At 37.6% G+C, this 20,161-nt stretch overlaps 1 protein-coding gene across 2 annotated transcripts; it reads right to left on the bottom strand.

The window, feature by feature from the left end:
- Positions 1-306: 306 nt before the first annotated feature.
- LOC306843659 (G-protein coupled receptor 176-like) lies at positions 307-19,280 on the bottom strand. 2 transcript variants are annotated; one of them, XM_079375259.1, is made up of 3 exons: positions 10,149-11,135; positions 2,868-3,120; positions 307-1,750 (listed from the first exon to the last, which is right to left on the bottom strand). In XM_079375259.1, the coding sequence occupies exons 1-3, from the start codon at positions 10,381-10,383 to the stop codon at positions 598-600; spliced, it is 1,641 nt and encodes a 546-aa protein (XP_079231385.1). In that variant the 5' UTR covers positions 10,384-11,135; the 3' UTR covers positions 307-597. The 2 variants fall into 2 exon arrangements, with proteins under 2 accessions (XP_079231385.1, XP_079231384.1); XM_079375258.1 differs by lacking the exon at positions 10,149-11,135 and adding an exon at positions 18,765-19,280 and having other exon boundaries at positions 318-1,750.
- Between the last annotated feature and the right edge of the window lie 881 nt (positions 19,281-20,161).

The following is a 20,161-nucleotide window of genomic DNA, read 5'->3' as shown; positions in this document are numbered from 1 at the left end:
TCATATTATTAGTATTAGTAATATTATTTCACAATTTTAGTTTTTACTGTATTTTCGATCAAATAAATGCAGACTTGGAGAGCATAAGAGACTTCTTTCAAAAACATAAAAAAAATTTTTTGGAATGGTAGTGAACATAAAAGTGCATTTATAATATATAATATTTTAATTTTGAGAGCAATGCATTCATTTCTAACTAGCTGTTCAAGCGATCTGAAATAGATTATAGTGCTAAATAACATGTGGACAGTGGGGTGACATTTCAAGAAGTTAAGCAGGACACATCAGTCAGATTCAACACAGCTTGGACGTATCTACATAAAAAAATTGTGATTAATTTTATTGACCATTCCAACAAAATCATACAATCCATGCCTACCTTATGTTTGTTTCTTGAATTTCATGTGAAAGATCAATTTCCTGTTCTGTCAGTACATGAGACAAATGGATGTCCAATAAATTGTCCAAACAGACAGCAAGAGAGAATGTAAATTCTTCTTACTTCCTACTGTAAACGTATACTCTCCATGTCCTTCATTGATCTGCACATAGAAAATCATCTCAAAATAACTTTAGATATAAAGCACAAACTTAGTTTCATGGATCCACATTAGGGAAGGTACTAACTTTATTGTTTCTACTGATACGTCTCTCAGGCCGAACTCTGGGCTTCTTGGTCTGGATCAGCTCCTCTGGTGTGTTACCCAATGGAGGAAGGAGTCTTTTCTTACTGTTCCTGGTTTCAGGCAGCCATTGTGGCGGCAGCTCAAATGGCCCAAAACCAAACTGTGTTGCATCCTCAGGGTCCGTGGGTGTAGCAGGGGCGACCTGTGAAGAGGAGTAGGCACATGACTGAATAGGGGAATGTTTTGGTAACACTAAGCCCTCTTCTTTTACCACGTCCCCTGACTGTGGCTGACGCAGCTCTCTTACCACCCCTCCGTTTCCACCCTGTCCTTCATCTTTGGATTGAAAGTTGGCGGAGGCCACAGAGGAAATTTCATTCTCATCTTCTTCGTCCTCATTTGGTCTGAAGATCTGTTGTTGGCCGATATTGAACATCTCCAGGAGTTGACTACCAGAGCGAACCACAGTCTCGCCCCCTAGCGGTCCTACTTCAGCCAGACCCCCAACACTGACCATGTTCCTTCGGCTATAGCGGCGATGCAGGCGTGCTAGCATATCAAGAAGGCAACGCCGCACAGAACGGTTTACTGTGAGGAGAAAAAGCGGGTTGGTGAGGAGAGAGACCTTCGGCAGCCACACGGCAGTCAGCTGTAACCAAGACGAGGCTTTTGCGGCCCCCAGCACTGAACGGTATATGACCAGAGCGGCATAGGGAGTGCTGCACACCGCAAAGACTAGAACAATGGACAACAAAGTGGCGTGAAGTTCAGCCTCGCGCTGAGACACATACGGGATGGAAATGCTGTTCTGTGGGGTGCGCAGCGCTGCGATGATCACTTTCTTCTTCTGGCTGGTGCTTAGTGCACGGCGGATCAGTGCCATGGCTAGAAACACCACTGCTAGTGGTAAAATGAGTGTGGTGACGCTGTATGTGATCATATAAACAAGATGTCCAAGTGATTGGCCGTCAGAACAGGAAGAGGTGGCGTAGACATCCATCACATTGCTTACAGCGAACACAGGGGCACTGGCTACCACCGCATGTACCCAGATGTAGATGACCAGGTCTCTGGATTTGGCATCTGATATCTTTCTCTCCAGTGGATACAGTGCTGAGTAGTACCTGGAAGTGAAACAGACAGAAGGCATCACTGTGCAGTCATATTACCGAAATTTTGCAAAAAATTCAAATTTCAAATGCAAAAAAGGTCCATTCCTGTTCTGATGGCCAAACGACACAGCTCACACAGGAGTAGTTTTCAAACCAAGCAGCTTTCTGTTGGCTAATAATATTTGCTCAGGGACTGGACTAAACTAGTTGAGCTGAATTGTTTTGATTCACTAAAAAGCATCAACTCATAAGAATCATTCATTTAGGAATCAGTTGGAATACATGGTCATGCTAATGAGTTTAATTCATTTAAAAAAAATAGTTCATAAGAGTCATTTATTTTGAAATCAGACTAAACAAGTATCGCTGAATGGTTTGAGTAAAAAGAAGCAACTCATAAGAGTCATTAGTTTTGGGGTCGATTAAACTACACTTCTAAAAGAGTTTTAATTCTATTAAAGAGGCAGCTTTGCTTAGAGATCCTAGTTGCGCTGAATGGTTTAGACTCACTAAAATCTGACAACAATAATTGTGTTAAATGTGTTTTCTTAAAATAGAATTGGTTTTGAATGAGAACTGAATAAGAACACTTCTGTTCCCAGAGTTCACAGAAATCAATTGCATAGCCTTGATACTGTCTAGAGGATTAATTGTTTATAGAACAGCCATAATGCTTTATGTGTGCAAAAAAAATCAATTGTTTATACAGATTAATAATGAAATTCCAAAGAAATAAAAAAGGAAATCAATAAAATATATGGAAATAAGTATGTTTTATTATGTGATTTGTGTCTGCATGTTGCACGTATGTTTTTTTTCTGAAGTGAAAAAATGTTGGTCTCAAGAAAGGCTTCTGTGCTAAGCAAAATAAATTATTCAATGAACTGATAAAGGGTCTGGTGGAGTAGGTTGCTATGGAAGCACTAATCTGTGAAACAGCTGGTGCCCATGGGTTGAGTACAACTGTAAGCGTTTTCAGAATTTCTCAAGCAATCATTAACCATTATTAATATCTTAACCAATTGTTTTAATTATTGTTTGGTTGAGACCCTTAGTGACCTCAAATCTAAAGCAATTACACTTTAGTTCTTAACAAAAAGTGAGTGAATTAGTATGGATATTCACTCACCTATCCAGGGCAATGACAGCAAAGCTGAGCACAGTGGCAGAACAGAAAAGCCTGTGTAGGAACTTGATGGCTTTGCACAGCAGAAGCGTATGGACCCATAGGCAGCATAGGGGACTGGCACTCAAGGCTATGTCAAAGGGCACACACACCAACCCAGCACAAATGCCAGAACACGCTAGGTTCTTGATGAAGAGATTGGTGACAGACTTGAAGACATTGGTGTAGCAAGTGCACCACAACACTGCAGTATTGCCTGGGGACGAAGAGATGAAAAGGTTAAGGGTTACAAGCCTAGGTCAGAACCCAAGGACACAACTGAATGTGAGTGTGACATGAGCAGCCTGCATCTTATTGTCTACAGCAGTTCCCATGGCAATGAGGTACCTGAAGGTTGCACGCTAATTTGAAGGGAAAAATGCCTCGTTCCCTTTGTGGTTCATGTAAACAACAGTATGGCATTCTTATGCTGCTGTGAAGGACAAACAAGCCTTACAGCACAGGGTATGAAGATTTTAGGAAGAAGCAAAAGCTTAGCATGCACAGACACATAAAAACCAAGTGTTTCTAATACTGAGATGCTCACATGAGGTAGGACACTTGTTGGGTAAAGTAAATTTCCTCTTCTCTGAAAAAGCAAAAATTTAGGTTATAGTTAAGCACTTACAGTACAATGGAAGCGCATGGGTCCAACCTGTAAAACGTTATAATGCTTGTTGCAATAGTAGCCAAAAAGATGTGTTAAATTATCACTGTTTTGTATAAAACTACATACAACTTATTAGCTAAAACCCTAAAATTTCTGTAAAAATTATGATTTAGCTTTACAGGTCAAATAACATACAACTTTTAACCCAAGAATATAGTTATAAGCTTCACATTTCCAAATCTGGTCCTATTTACTTCCACTGTCCACGAGGGACAATTTAAAAATCAAATGCTGTCCATTGAGCTTAACATTTACTGAACCCAGAATATTCCTTGGCATGACACGTGACAACACAGCTGCTGTAGCTGATAAGCATTTCCATAGTAGGCTTCATTTCTTCATACCATAGATAAGCATTTAAAACAATCAGGGAGAGCATGTAAAAAAGTTTCACTTGGGGCTAAATGGAAATGAAGTATGTCACTTCAAGTGGAAAACTATGCAAGATTCATTGACTTGGAAGAAATGATGCACGGACATGATGGAATTCACACGCATTGAATTGAAATGGAGCCTGAGGTGATTCTCTTCTTGGATGTTGATGTGAACAGAGCACTTGGGTGACAGGTGCTCTCTAGCCAGACCCGTTATTACACTTGACACACTTACGGAAGGTGCATCTTTTGCGCAAAGACTGTGACTTTCATCTTTTTCTATTACCATGCAGGTGTAACGGGCAAAGCGCGGTGGAATCCATCTGCAGCTGCCTCTGTGTTATTACCCTGGTGACATTTTGAGTGCACACTGACAGAGGCAGACAATTGTCCATTAGTCTCCAGTACGCCTGTGGCTAACAATGGTATTTAGACTTCACAGGGGTTCCATTAGTGGTTTCTCAACTCTTTCTAATATGTTTGAGAGTTTTGAAGTACGAGAATAGATGTTGGCTGTTGGCTAACTTAGCTGTAATTATCATGTCTGATTAATCTTAATGATGGAAAATCACTCAAAAGTAATAAAATTGTTAGAACAGAAGATTATCAAATCATGCTGTCTTTAAATGGATAGTTCACCCAAAAATGATTATTCTGTCATCATTTACTCACCCTCATGTTGCTGCGTAGATGTATATCTTCTGTAGAAACAAAGGAGGATATTTTGAAAGATGTCTCATAGCTTTTCTGTCCATACAATCAAGGTTAACAGGGTCCAATATTGATCTGTTGCCCATCGACTTTCATTGTATGGACAAAAACATTTTTTCAAAATACTGTTCATGAGGGTGAGTAAATGATAACAGAATTTTCGATTTCAGATGATATGTCCAGTCTTTGTTTGAGAATTATTCAATATTTATGCACTGGATGCATACATAACAAACAGATACTGGAATATTGGCAATCAGAAAAACAACTGTATCTTTTCATTTGGAGTGCATGAGCCAAGCAGTCTGCTAAATGAACGCCAAGGATAAAACTAGAGTGCAATAATGACTAACCCATTGCCACAATGACTTTCTATAACCACTGAAATTCCCAACTTTTCTGAAACTTGAGCCCTAATCCAGTGCAGAAACAAATCATCAGATTACGGTCATTTACTAAATTCTCTGTAGGCTAATTAGTCATGTGATGGCTCATTTGTTTTGAGTCTGATGAAATTGCCTCCCTCTGACGTAGTTCAGAAAAATAAGCAGCACAAAAGGACATTATACTATAAACTAAAATCTCATTAACTGTGAGAAGGCTCTGAATACTCTATTTCCCCTTTCTCCAAATATTGCATAATTTCTATTGGTACAGAATACACTGCATTAAAGAAGATAAGATTATCGATAGAGCTCTACAGCACCTATATGTAATCTGTGTAAACAAAAGTCAAGGTATCATTGTTCAAGGTATCATTGTCAGAGTGAGAGGCTGTCGTGTAGTAAAAAGCCTACTTAGAAACCTGGCATGTGACATTTACTGACAGAGGAAACATTACATATCTCTGTTTGTATTGGTCTAAGCATGAATGGACCCAGTAAAAACATCTTCTGGCTTCTAGATGTGATAATCATTTTGCTGCAATGTGTAAGAATTCACACAATCATCTTAACACATTTTCTTGGAAATGTCTCTGGAATGGCGAATCGTTTAAATAGCATTGTTTTCTAATACAGTATGTTTTGTTTTTAGGAAAAAATCTGTTTGCACAGTGTAAACAACAGCAAAATAATTGTCATCAAAATTAATTGAATCTCAGCATAAGCTCTCCAGATGAATTGTGATGTACTGTAAAAATCTAAAGTAGTGTCTGCTAACTGAACATTTTTGAGTAAATTGCTTAAGTTAACTAGTTGCAAGCAACTACTAATTTAGAAATGTATAATCTATTATTATATCAAGGACACGATCACTGAGCTGAGGTCAATAATTTAATAAACACATTCACAAAAGAAGAGAACATAAAACTACACTTCTGATATGCACCTGCATTCAAAGAAGTCAACAGGTTATGAAAAAGAAAGCCAACCAATCAAAACAGCTATTTCAACCTCAGCAATACTGCAAAGAGATAAAACCTTAAGAAGTAGGCCTATTTAATTCTTCCCATAAGTTCCCATGCCTACATAAATTATTTAAACAAAGGCTTGGGCCCTATTCCCCACAGAATAAATTGTGTACTTTGAGGTATTAACACACACACAAATATTGATAAATATATATATTGATTTTGTTTTGAATATTTAAGTAAAAAATTACTCAAGAAAAACAACTTTCGTTGTTTTTCATTAAACATCATGGCTTACATTGTACAGATTGTGAAATGAAAAGATTTGCTGTAGCATGACTAATTACAACACCTGTGTGCAGGGCCGCATTAACACCGCAAGGGGCCCCTGGCCTTACCTCTTGAGGGGCCCTTCATCAACGAGAACTACATTCTACATACATTCAATCTTGATAATCACAAAGCATGAGTCATCAGCCTTTAATTTTGAAGTAATACATGCCATGAACAAAACATCCAAACATAAAGGTCTGTCATATAAAATATACACAAATATCACTGCATGAACTACACATATGCACATAGTCGGACATATTTTACACAGATAGGCTAACTAATTGTGTTAACGTTGGTTAAATTCATTGCGAACTAACATTAAATTAGGAACAGTGCAGGAAGTTAAATTAGTGAAGGTAAATGAATGAATGAATGTCGCCTACACCTTCACAAAACAGTCTGTGCACTTCTGATTTACCATAACAAATATGTCTTTCTGCTTGTGGATCTTTGCATTTTTTTTAAATCACTAATTTTAATTTTTAATGCAATAACTAATGAGTGAAACCTTTGTAACGAGCTGCAGTAGCAAAGTTTTTAAGTGTTTACCATCAAAGTTGTATTTTAGCCTTTTTAATTGGGCCTACAATTAAGGCCAACGGCTGGACAATAAGGACTGCCCGATCAGATGGCCTGGTGCCAGTTTTAAGCCTTGCCGACTTAAACATTCAAGGGAGTTCAAAGAATTAAAGGGCAAGAAGACATGAATGTTCTGTGCGCACACGAGCCCCAAATTGCCTTCCTTTCCGCAATTTCCACTTGAACAGAAAAAAAACAAAACATACACGAGTAGGCTATGCAATGTTATTTTACATTTGATTATTCAGTTCCTGTACATGAACATCTACAAACTCCAAAACATTGTTTTTTTTTTTTCTTTGTTTTGTTTGTTTGTGCTATTGCTTATAATTTGTTCATTTGTTCTAACTGACTGCTCACTTGTCTTCAGTTCGAATCGAGAATTTTATTTTTGGTAGCAGGGCAAGTAAAAATTTCAACCACTGTTGAGCCCTTATGGCCAAATCACATATGTGACCCGTGCTGGCAAAATGAGTCGGGAATGTGCACAGGCTAATTTTGAACTACAGACAAAAAAAAAGTGAAACATTTTTTAATTTCGGTCAAATTTCAGGTTTTCACAAAAATTAGTTAATTAAGCCTTCGTCTAGCAATCCCAATGCTCCAAATAGTAATTAAACATCTAAAATTATCTTTATTTGTACGTTTTCTGAGAGGAGTAGCCTACTTTTTTGTCTGCTCGCTTCTCCCTCTGTCACAGACAGATTCATTTATGATAATAAACATCGATCCGATAAACACACACATAGACTACTGTGTAGACCTACACAGAATTACAGTATTTAAGTAGGCTATTCGCACTGTCATAGTCAGTTATGTTTTAAGTGAACGTTTGGGGAACTGTTGGGGAAAACATCTGATGTGTAACATTATATTAGATCCGTGCCCAGTATATAGCCAGTCTGTCTCATTAATGTTATCTAACAATAAAAGGAAAGATCGCTGCTCTTGATTGAACTGCTTTTGTAGTTTTAATAATCAATTTATTTGTAAAAGTGATTTTTACATTTGAATATTTGTTTTACTTACTTGAAGGCTTGTTGCTTTGTTTAGGTGAAAAATGAAAAAAGTAATGCATTTGTTTCTGTCTTATATTGGTTCTACTTTCTTTAGAAATGTTATTTTATAATAACAAAGATAAAATAAAAAATAGCTTTATTGTGATTATTAATATATTAATGAAAAGAAAAGAATTGGAGTAATATACAGTGCCCTCCAAAAGTATTGGAATGGTAAAATAGCTCTGTTGGCTGTGGAGTCAAGACATTTACAAATATGATTAATAGATGAATATGAGACAAAACTACAGAATGTCACATTTTGTTATTGGGTGATTCAACACATAGATGTTTTACCAGCTAAGAAGTTCAGCATTTTTAGAGTTTCATCCCTGTATCTGATGTGAGCAGATAGAGGGATGAAAGTTGCCTCACAGGTCTTTCTAAGTGATCAGCTGTGTCCTGTTGCATTAATTCTTCAGATATTAAAAGCAGGGAATGTGTCGTATCAGTTATATCCATTACTTCTGTATTCTGAATCTTGCATTCGATGATGACGACGCACACACACCAGGATGAAGATGAGGGAGCTGACTTTGAGAGAAAAGCAAGCAATTTGGATTCTAAAAGAAAAGAGGAAATTAATTAGAGCTCTAGCAAAAACAAAGGGCATGGAGAAATCAAGAGTTTGGAAACCACCAGCGACACCAGCAACCAACAACTACCTGATCGGCTGAGAAAACAACAATAGTTGATGACAGACAAATCATAAAAACTGTGAAAATGAATCCTAAAAGACGTGTCTGTAAAATCACCAACAACTTCCAGAAAGCTGGGGTGATGCTCTGATAATTTACTGTCCTCCGGAGACTTTGACACAGAATTACAGATGCTACACAGCAAGATGCAAACCTCTGACCAGCACCAAAAATAGAAAGGCAAGATTAGAGTTTGCAAAAAAGCACAAAGGTGAGACAGAAGAGCTTTGGAACTGTGTTTATGGACCGATGAGACAAAGATGAACCTTTATCTAAGTGATGGGAAAGCAAAAATGTGGAGGAAAAAAAGGGAACTGCAAATGATCCCAAGCATGCAGCCTCATCTGTAAAGCATGGTGGAGGTGGTGTCATGGCATGGGTATGCATGGCTGTTTCTGGAACAAGCCCTCTCAAATTTACTGATGATTTAATGTATGATGACAGTAGCAGAATGAATTCGGAAGGGTACAAAACCATCTTGCCTACTAATATTCAAGAAAATGCCACCAGATTCATTGGGAAGTGCTTCATATTACATCAGGACAATGATCCAAAACACCCTGCCAGTTCAGTCAAGGAATTTATAAGGGCATAGAAATGGAAAGTCTTAGATTGCCCAAGTCAATCTCCAGATTTAAATCTGATTGAACATGAATTTCACCAGCTGAAGAGGAGAGTAAAGGCAGAAACTCCCCAAAACAAGCAACAATTGGAATTGGCTGCATTAAAGGCTGGGAAAAACATTTCAAAGGATGAGACCAAGAGTCTGGTGATGTCTACGGGTCACAGACTCACTGCTGTGATTGTGCGCAAGGGATCTGCAACTAAATAATAGCTTTTAATCTTTTATATCTGCCTTATGTTCAACTGTCCCAATACTTATGCTCACATCAATGAGTGGGAGGAACTCTAAAAGTGCTGTTCTTTTTATTTGGTAAAACATGTATGTGTTGAAACGGCTAATAATAAAATGTTACATTCTGTAGTTTTGTCTCATATTCATCTTTTAATCATATTTGAAAATGTCTTGACTCCACAGCCAACAGAGCAATTTTGTCTTTACTGTTATATATGTGTGTGTGTGTGTGTGTATATGTATACATGTGTGTCATCATTGTGTGAATGCTCAATAAAAAACAGCCTTTGTTTACAATTTCTCATCTTTCACTTGATATGAACATACAATGTAACATCTGCTAAAATGTAGCCTGTGATCATGTTTGTTAAATTTTCACATTCCAAATATAATTTGTGCCCCAACTGTAACCTTTAGAGTGGTTCTCCATTCACACGCACCGTGCAACTCGCCATTAATTTATAATAGGCTCAAACTGGATAATGCAATTTATCACATCAATTAACCAGTTATATGTGATTGTTTATTTTATTAAAATATATTTAGAGATGAAGCCAGTGCAGCCCCCACACACTTGCTGATGAACAGCCAAACATTTTTCATTCTACTTACTCAAAAGGGAGCCGATGAGGATGAAAACTTGAATGGTGGTAGTGAAATCTTTGTAGGCTCTTTCCTGCGCCTGCAGGATCTCCTCCAGTCGTGCCACCTCTTTATCCTGAGCATCACCCCACAGACCCACCGAAGACGAAGCGTTTAGGAAACCCAGGGTCGACGCGTTTAAACTTGTGGTTCCGTTTTCTGACAGAGGAAACCAGCTCTCCGCGTTCTCAGCCTCCATCATCATTCATATCTGAGGCGCCGCTGTATTTCTTCGGCTCAGCTCTCGCCGTGCGCACGTTATTGGTGAACAGACCTCGAGCGTTATGATGTTGTGTCCATCATGATTAACACGCGAGTTTAATCATGATCTCCAGTTCCTCAAAATCATCGAAAACGTAAAACATTTTGGAAAAACGCTGGACGGAGATCTTTCACGATAATAACATGTCCCAGACAGGACTGCATATCGCAGATTTGATTAAATTTGCATTACGTTTTTATCTTGTCGCTAAACAACTGCCTTTTCAGAATCGCGATATTTAAAGAAATGTTTCGGATATAAAAAGGCATAATTTTGTTTTCACAGCACAGTTCACATAGCCTATATGTCATTGATGGAGCGATACGACAGTGACGGCGACGCTCGCCTCAACACTCAACTTCATTTCATTAGCCATGTAAATAGACGAACATACTATGAAATAATAGCGGGTTAAAACACTACTTCGCGAGCATTGGGTTACTAAAATATTCAACTGTAAGCTAATAATAATGCCTAAACAGTGTACGATAAACCTATCGAGAATATGCCAGAGAAATTAACAACATACCCGTATGAGATCGTTATGAATGATCATCGCCAGATCCAAGTGCCAAAGTACGATTTTAGTAAACGCGCATCATGCTAAACATCGCGTCAGTGGTGATCGGATAACTGGGCTTTAGCGAACAGGCTTCATTGCGCGTGACAATAGCGCTTTATTTCTTCAAATGAACGGTGGGCGCTTACAATAAAACGTCACCGTATCCGTCTGTAACGGCGTCTTGGACAGGCGCGTGAAAATTTGAACCAGAGGTATTGAGCCTATATTTGGCCAGATACTGCTCCAGACACGCACTGCATGCGAACAAAGCAATGCCTGTTAAGGTATTAACAGTAGCCTATCCTCGGAACAAAAATGTTATTTTAGCAGTCTTCATTATTGTGAAGTAAATAATTAATTGTGAGCAAAACGCCAACATGTGCAGTGTATCTACTGAGTATGCAAACCTCACACTGCACTGAATTTGTCTACGTGTTGCTTTTGTTTGCTTGTTTCTAGCAAGGCTAGTGTTCCATGGTCAGGGGGAGGTTTTAGACAACCCATGAGGAATCTCTAGAGCCTGCATGAAATTAGACCGGGGCTAGTTGTCACACAATGATGTTGTCAGAAGGGTTAGGCTAGATTTCAGTAACAAGAAGTCAAAAGGCCATTTACATAAATGTGTGCTGTTTTCTAGAAGTGTTTTTCCCCTTAACCCAATTCAAAACTATATGTGAATTCTCCATCTAATACAACCTGAATTCCAGAAATGTTTCTGGATGTTTTTTTTTTTATTATTTGAATAAAATGAAAACTAAAAGACTTTCAGATCACATGAGCCAATATTTTATTCACAATAGAACAGAGAACAAATGTTTAAACAGAGAAATTTTAGAATTTTATGCACAAAATAAGCAAATTTCAAGTTTGATGTCTGCTACAGGTCTCAAAATAGGGGGGCGTGGGCATGTTTACCATGGTCTAACATCTCCTTTTCTTTTCAAAACAGATTGAAGATGTCTGGACATCGAGGCTATGAGTTTCTGGAGTTTTGGTGTTGGAATTTGGTCCCATTCTTGCCTGATATAGGTTTCCAGCTGCTGAAGAGTTTGTGGTTGTCTTTGATGTATTTTTTGTTTAAAGATGCGCCAAATGTTCTCTATAGGTGAAAGATCTGGACTGTAGGCAGGCCAGTTCAGCACCCGGACTCTACTACGAACCCATGCTGTTGTAATAGCTGCAGTAAGTGGTATTGAATTGTCCTGCTGAAATACACAAAGCATTCCTTGAAATAGACGTCATCTGGAGGGGAGCATATGTTGCTATAAAACCTTTATATACCTTTAAGCATTCATAGTGCCTTCCAAAACACGCAAGTTGCCCATACCGTATGCACTTATGCACCCCCATATCATCAGAGGTGCTGGCTTTTGAACTGAACACTGATAACACACTGGAAGGTCTCCCTCCTCTTTAACCCGGAGGACAAGGCGTCTGTGATTGCCAACAAGAATGTCAAACTTGGACTTGTCTGACCATAGAACACTTTTCCACTTTGAAACAGTCCATTTTAAATGAGCTTTGGCCCACAGGACACGACGGTGCTTCTGGACCATGTTCACATATGGCTTCCTTTTTGCATGATAGAGCTTTAGTTGGCATCTGCAGATGGCACGGCAGATTGTGTTTACCAACAGTGGTTTCTGGAAGTATTCCTGTGCCCGTTTAGTAATGTCAATGACAGAACCATGCCGATGAGTGATGCAGCGCCGTCTGAGGGCCCGAAAACCACGGCATCTAACAAAGGTCTTCGGCCTTGTCCCTTATGCACAGAGATTTCTCCAGTTTCTCTGAATCTTTTGATGTTATACACTGTAGATGATGAGATTTGCAAAGCCTTTGTAATTTGACGTTGAGGAACATTGTTTTTAAAGTATTCCACAATCTTTTTCCACAGTCTTTCACGGATTGGAGAGCCTCTGCCCAACGTTACTTTTGAGAGACTCTGCTTCTCTAAGACATCCCTTTTATAGCTAATCCCTTTTATAGCTAATCATGCTACAGACCTGATGTCAATTAACTTAACTAGTTGCTAGATGTCTCCCAGCTGAATCTTTTCAAAATTTTTTGCTTTTTCAGCCCTTTGTTGCCCCTGTGCCAACTTTTTTGAGACCTGTAGCAGGCATCAAATTTGAAATGAGCTCATTTAGTCGATAAAAGTGTAAAATTTCTCTGTTTAAACATTTGTTATGTTCTCTATGTTCTATTGCAGTGGTTCCCAACCACGTTCCTGGAGGCCCCCTGACACTGCACATTTTGCATCTCTCCTTTGTCTGACACACCCATTTCAGGTCCTGGAGTCTCTACTAATGAGTTGATGATCTGAATCAGGAGTGTTTGATTAAGGAGACATGAAAAACATGCAGTGTTGGGGGCCACCAGGAACATGGTTGAGAACCACTCTTCTATTGTGAATAAAATATTGGCTCATATGATTTGAAAGCCTTTTAGTTTTCATTTTATTCTAATTTAAAAAAACGTCCCAACATTTCTGGAATTGGGGTTGCAAAAATGTGATGCACATGCTGCTCCAGCTTTGAGATTTTGCAACAAAAAAGCTATAAACTATTTAAAACTCATTCATCTGATTTAAAACATTTCAACAAAAAGTTCAACAAAGTCAATCTAGTATGGTATATGGCATGTACATATGGTATCTACATGCAGTAGATTGTAGTCAAACAGTTTAGTAAGTTGTAGTTTAGTAAGCATTTTCTTGACCATATCTATTTTTAAAGACCATTCCCCCTTCTAATTCCATGCAAACATAAATCAGTTCAGATTTAATACTTTACATTTTATTTTCCTTGGCAGAAATTGTAATCGAAGGATACTATAATATTCTGGCACTAGATAGCGTCTTCTGTTATTCATAAAGGGACTTTGCTCATGCACATTGTCCAGTGACTACATAATATTAAAGCATGATATAAAATTAAAAAGTTAATGAATAGAGCAAAAGAGCTCCGAAGCTCACATACAATGCTACAGACCCTAACAATACGGCTAGCAACTAACCTTCCTCATTAATATAATATAGATTTACTCTGCTGTAGAGCTCATACTGCCATCCACATAAGTAATTATATGTGTTTTTACCTGTGTATTTCATGGTTTTTAGTAACCTAGTGGTCTATTTCTACAAATCTGTGAAGACTTTATTACCATTATTTTATTCACCATTGGACAATATTAATATTTGAATTATTCTGTGATTTCCCACACAAAAACACAACCATCAATTCATAGCAATGCCATGCACTGCAGGTTATAGTAACAGCTCCTCTGTAAATATAAAAAGAATCTTTTCCAGTTAATCAACATGCAAGAACTCTTAAGAGCTTCTCCTCTTAAGTAGTCCGGGTTAAACGACATGGCCCGCTGGAGTGCATCCTTATCACAGTGCTCTCTAAAAGATTTGCAATAAGTACCACTGGAGCTTTGAGAGGATCTCAATCATTTTCATGTTAAAAAATAAATAAATAAAAATTCACTTTCATGTATTTGTGTACTTTGATATAATGGCAATTATACTACAACAAACCTAAAGGAACGTACGTGTGTGTGTACATAAAAACAAAATCATGTACATAATCTTAAGATATCTATTTGTATTTTATTAGAAGCTCCAGGTAATACATAAAAGTGTAAGGTACATTCAGTAACTCCCTTGGAAACAATGCTCATAGTTGCATATCTCCATCACAGAGTACCTTGATGGAATGTTTATCTAGACATAAATATTCTTTTGGAAAAAAAACATTAAAGATGAAACCACCTGGGTCATTCCGTGTAAACTCAACTGGTCCAGAGTTTGACGGTTCAAATTTTTTTTGAGCCTCATTGATGTCCCCATATCTCTGGGACTAAAAGATATAGGGCCTTTAAAATGAGAATTTCAAAAGAAAGGTTTATTAAGAACTAGAATCTAAAATAATATTGCGCTATCTTTAATATTTCTTGAGTTATAGACATGCAAACTTTGGATAAAGAATATTTATGGCACTCAGACAGGTATGTTCAATGCAGTTGCTCTGAAGATACATCTCTAGTTTCAACATTATTTGTTCTTCAGATATTCCTCTTTAGAAGAGAAAAAAAAAAAAAAAAAAAAAAGTAATTTTTGCAAATTGACCCACATTTGTTTTTTGACCACTGAAAATGTACATTTTAACAATTTACTGAAGCCATATTAAAATTCCAATATCTCTGGAACCAAACAAGGAAAGTTTGTCAAGACCCAATATCTAAAAGGGCATCAAGATATATTTTATACTTCTTGAGTTACAGGCATGCAAACTTTGCAGGAAAAAAATTTTAAAAAAAAATTTGCCGTTTCCCCATTTTTGAATGGTCGCCATTGGCTGACAACGCTACGAAGACTGCTAAAGTGAACAGATTTTACTAACAGGCCTACCAATCTCGGTGTAAAAATAAAATGATGCTGCCATCTTTCTGAAGCCATTTTGTGGTCCAGGGTCACACATGCCCTTTTTCTTACAGCATAGATCTACAGTTGTGATCAGTAGCTGCCAAGTGTTTTTTGAAAAAAATCACAATCCTCTTCCATGCATCCAGCTGTGCCTCTGAATGAGCCTTAGGTTCCCCCCCAAAATAAACCACATGGTTAGCGATACCATGAAAATTAGCAAGACAAAAGGGCATATAGGGCACCTCAATAAAGTGACCTGCTTTTTCGTACCTCACCAACTCATAATTATTTTTCCCATGTGCTTGGAGTCTGTCACATGCCAGTTTTGCATAATAGGCACTTTGCCAATTCCGGTCAGCTTCTGACATAATAAACATGAAATTACCAGAGGCACGTTCAATTGGAATAACGCTAGGAAGGCCTTCTTCTGACATCGGGTCATTCATAACATCCCCAATATCCAAAAAGCCCAATGGTGTCATTTTTGATCTCTTAAAATCGAACATGAGTGGTGGAACACAGATGTCTTTGTAGTAGATGGGAACCAAAGTATTGGCATTGCATCCATTGATACAAACAGTAGCCGATATACCAGGCAGGAATGTTGCCGTCGCCAAAGCGAGATCTCCACTCTTTGATATGGACACTAGGCCAATTTTTTGATCTTTGACCTTTGAATGAAAAAAAGAAAAGAAAAAGATGTTGGAATTGACTGTGTGGCAGGGACAGGGTTATTATAGTTAACGGAAACCATAAAAATACCTTTTGCCACTTAAGAAACTTAAATAGAACTAAAATAAAATGTAACCTTATTTTAGATAGCTGACAAATCAACATTTTTCAATTTCATTTAAATTGGTGTACTAAAAAAAACCCATTTCAACTATAACCAAATACTATAATCTCAGTGACACTAAAATAACACTGACTCTTACAAATCTCCCATTGTAAACTGCTTAATTTTATTTAGAAATCATAAAGATTAACATGAATGGCTGCACATACTAACCTCTGGTTGTTGACGTAGAAAACCTATACCTTCTTCAAAGTACTCCAGGTGAAATCTGTCATCTCTTTTGGGTAAATCTTGGTAACCTTGAAAATCCAAGGCTAAAACAGCAAAGTTTCTCTTTGCCAACAGAGCTGCCCTCAACTCAAAAGGACCTCCTCTAAATACATTTGTATCCAAAATCCCAGGAAACGGTCCTTTACCTAATAAAAAATTATATCAGCATTAAAAACTCTAAAAGCTGAAAATCGTTAGACTGTTTTTACCACAGGGAGGCGCCATTACAAAACAGAAAATGGCCAACAACTTCGGTTATCCTAGTTGTCGGTTTTCAACACTGCTCCTGGGGACCCACTGTCCTGGAAAGTTTATTTCCAACCTGCTTCAGCACACCTGCCTGCAATTTTCAAGCAGTTTTGAGGAGCTTGATTGGCCGCTTCAGGTGTGTTTGATAGCTAAACTCTTCAGGATAGTGGGTCCCCAGGAACAGGGTTGAAGATCTCTGCTATGCTCTCAAACTCAATTACTGGAGGGCCACAGCTCTGCACGGTTTAGCTCCAACCCTAATCAAACACACCTGATCCAGCTAATCAAGGTCTTCAGGATTACTAGAAACTAGTGCTTTTTTTTTGGCATAATATATGTGTGTTCTGTGTATATTTACTATGTACATATAAATACACACACAAAGTATATATTTTGAAAATATTTACATGTCTATATTTATATTCTAAATAAATATATTTAATATATAAACATATTTCTCTTAAATATATACATGCATGTGTGTGTATTTATATATACATAATAAATATACACAGTACATATACAAACATTATTTAAACAAAAACTTTTATTTTGGATGCGATTAATCGTTTGACAGCACTACTAGAATCTTCCAAGCAGGTGTGATTTGGAGCTGGTTGGAGCTAAACTCTGCAGAGGCTGTGGCTGTGGCCCTCCAGGAATTGAGTTTGAGACCACTGCTCTAAAGAGTAATTTTACAGTTCAGACTTTATAAGAACAGCATAACCTGCTGAATTGTAATGACAATTCGAATTGCCTAAATGGAATGCTATATGGACGGAGTGCTTTAATCGGTGTTGGGCTAGTTACTGAATTTTTTTTATATTACTCATTACTAGTTACTCCTTTCAAAGGTAATATTGTTACTTTACTTATTACTTTCTGGCAACGGTAAGTAGTTACACTACTAGTTACATTACTTTTTCTTCATGCCCCACAGAAGTTGTAACTGTGTATCTTCCACAACATCCTTCTAGAATGTTACTAACAACATATTTCTGCCTCATAATTTGACCAAAATCGCAGCCAGAAGTTATTACAAACACTCAATAGTGACTGATAGTAACATTCAAGTAGAAGTGTTGTATTAATCTCATTAATTGTCATGTGCAGCTTGAATCTAATTGTAATTTCACTATTAGCCATATACGATTATATTTTATTATGTATTTTATCAAATCACATAAGTTTGTAAGAAATTCTTTAACTTTCCAAAAAGATTTTAATTATAGTAAAATAATGTACCACATGCTGATCAGACGTATGTGGGTGAGATGTAATGCCAGAGTAAAGTAAAGCCACAAATTACACGACAGTGTTCAGGTCATCTTTTTTTCCTGACAAAATCAATATAATGCAGGGATGCCCAATCCTGCTCCTGGCGATCGACTGTCCAGGGCTGCGTTTCCCAAAAGCATCGTAAGCCTAAGAAGTTCGTAAAAACGATCGTACGACTGATCTTAATATTACGGTCTGTTTCCCAAAAGCATCGTGACTTAAGTAAAGCCCTAGGTACATCATTAGAAGACAGAATTATGAGTTCACTTGCAGGACAATCGGCAGATTACACCTTTAACTTTATTCAAGTGCAATGTGATTATAATTAAAGCTTTTGATTGTATTTTATTGCATACTTTATACTCGTTTTTTATTTATTTATATAAAATGAAAAAAAAAAATGGTTAGAGAGTCGGACTCGTAATCCAAAGGTTGCGGGTTCGAGTCTTGGGCCGGCAGGGATTGTAGGTGGGGGGAGTGAATGTCCAGCGCTCTCTCCACCCTCAATACCACGAATGAGGTGCCCTTGAGCAAGGCACCGAACCCCCAACTGCACATGTATGTGAGAGTCGTCAAAATTATGAAAATAAATAGGAATTATTTGATTTTAAATCAGCGGGGCTTTTGAGGCACCAAAAGTAACTAAACTGTTTTATGAACGTAACTGTTATACTACAATTAAGTTACTAGTAACTAACGTTAGTTAACACGGGCTTAAATACAGCTCCATAACTGACCAGGTGGCATAAAAAGAGTTCCTCTGATCCTGCCTTCTTTTACAGGGATTCTCCGGACACCATCGGTCAAGCAGTGTCTTTCGTTTGTCACTTTGGCGATGACTTTATCCTCACAGACGACCTCAATGTCAACGAGAGCCGGACGAGTCACGTCTCTGTGTGTAAACTTGCAGTCTACGACGTCTGCTTTCAGTGCCCAGAATAAACCCATTGGTTCAACTCCCGTAAAGCTGCCACCAAGAGAAGGGTCGCGGTTGAGGTCAACTTGACCACTATCGTCTGATTGGTAGGCGGCAGAAGCCTGGAAAACACGTCCCTTTTCATCAGTGATTATTGAGCGCAGATCCACGCGTTGTTTGGGTTTTAAGCCACTCACGGTCACGTGCACTGGGTCTTCAAAAGAGCACTTATAACTGGGTAAAAGCCGAATGCTGACACCCGTAGTGTAGTGCATTTTTGCAAGGGTGTCTCTTGCGAGAGGGGTAAACGCGTACTTTAGCACTGAAAACATCTCGTCTGTATGACTTCTTCTGAAGCATTGGACGTTGATACTGCCTTCTAGCGTTTGGAGTAAAAGTCCAAAACCCGGAAGAGAATTGAAATGAACAACAACACTGTCAGATTTTCATTATAAAGACCGCAATCTTGAACATACTGTATTATTGCTTTGTCTTCTGGGTAAATTTCACCTTCATAAAAACAGAACCTTTCATTGTAAACCTAAGTTAGAATGTTTTCTTCTGATGTCAAATCTCTTTGCTATTAAGAATGTGTCCAAACCTTTGAATTCAAAGGCTTCTAAAACATTTAACATTCTTGAATCTGTTGTACGGTATCTGTAGCCTAATTTTTTATTATTTGGTGACTATGTATTATGCTGATTTGTGTAGCCCTTATATCTACATGTGATGTCCATTATTCTCAAATAATGTAATGTTTTGATTTGCAATAAATGATGATAAAAAACAACAACACTGTGTAAAAACAGATCATTCACAGATCCTAATATATTAAGGTTCTAGACCTCTTTTTGTGTTTATTAAACTTCTTTCCCTGTTTTCATTATCAAAACTTGATATTTTTCTGTTTACATTGATTTTATGCCCGTTTTTATATTTTGTTTTATATAGTCTCAAGCATGCATAAATTGATATAAAACAAAGAGAAATGATAATAGAAATTAATCTAAAATATTTCCAACATTCGCAACTTATTTTCCTGTTTTCAGCGACATGTATTTCTCAAAACTTGATATTTCTTCAGTTTACATTGCTTTTAATCCCCGTTTACCTCTTTTGTTTTATGTAGTCTAAGCATAGATGAATAAACACATTTCATTATATAAAACACTGACAAAACAAAGAGAAATGATAATAGAAATAAATTAATCTAAAATA

Source organism: Barbus barbus (assembly GCF_936440315.1).
Source record: "Barbus barbus genome assembly, chromosome: 24".
NCBI lineage: Eukaryota > Metazoa > Chordata > Actinopteri > Cypriniformes > Cyprinidae > Barbus > Barbus barbus.
The sequence above is the reverse complement of the archived record's forward strand: the minus strand, read 5'-3'. Positions and strand labels throughout refer to the sequence as shown.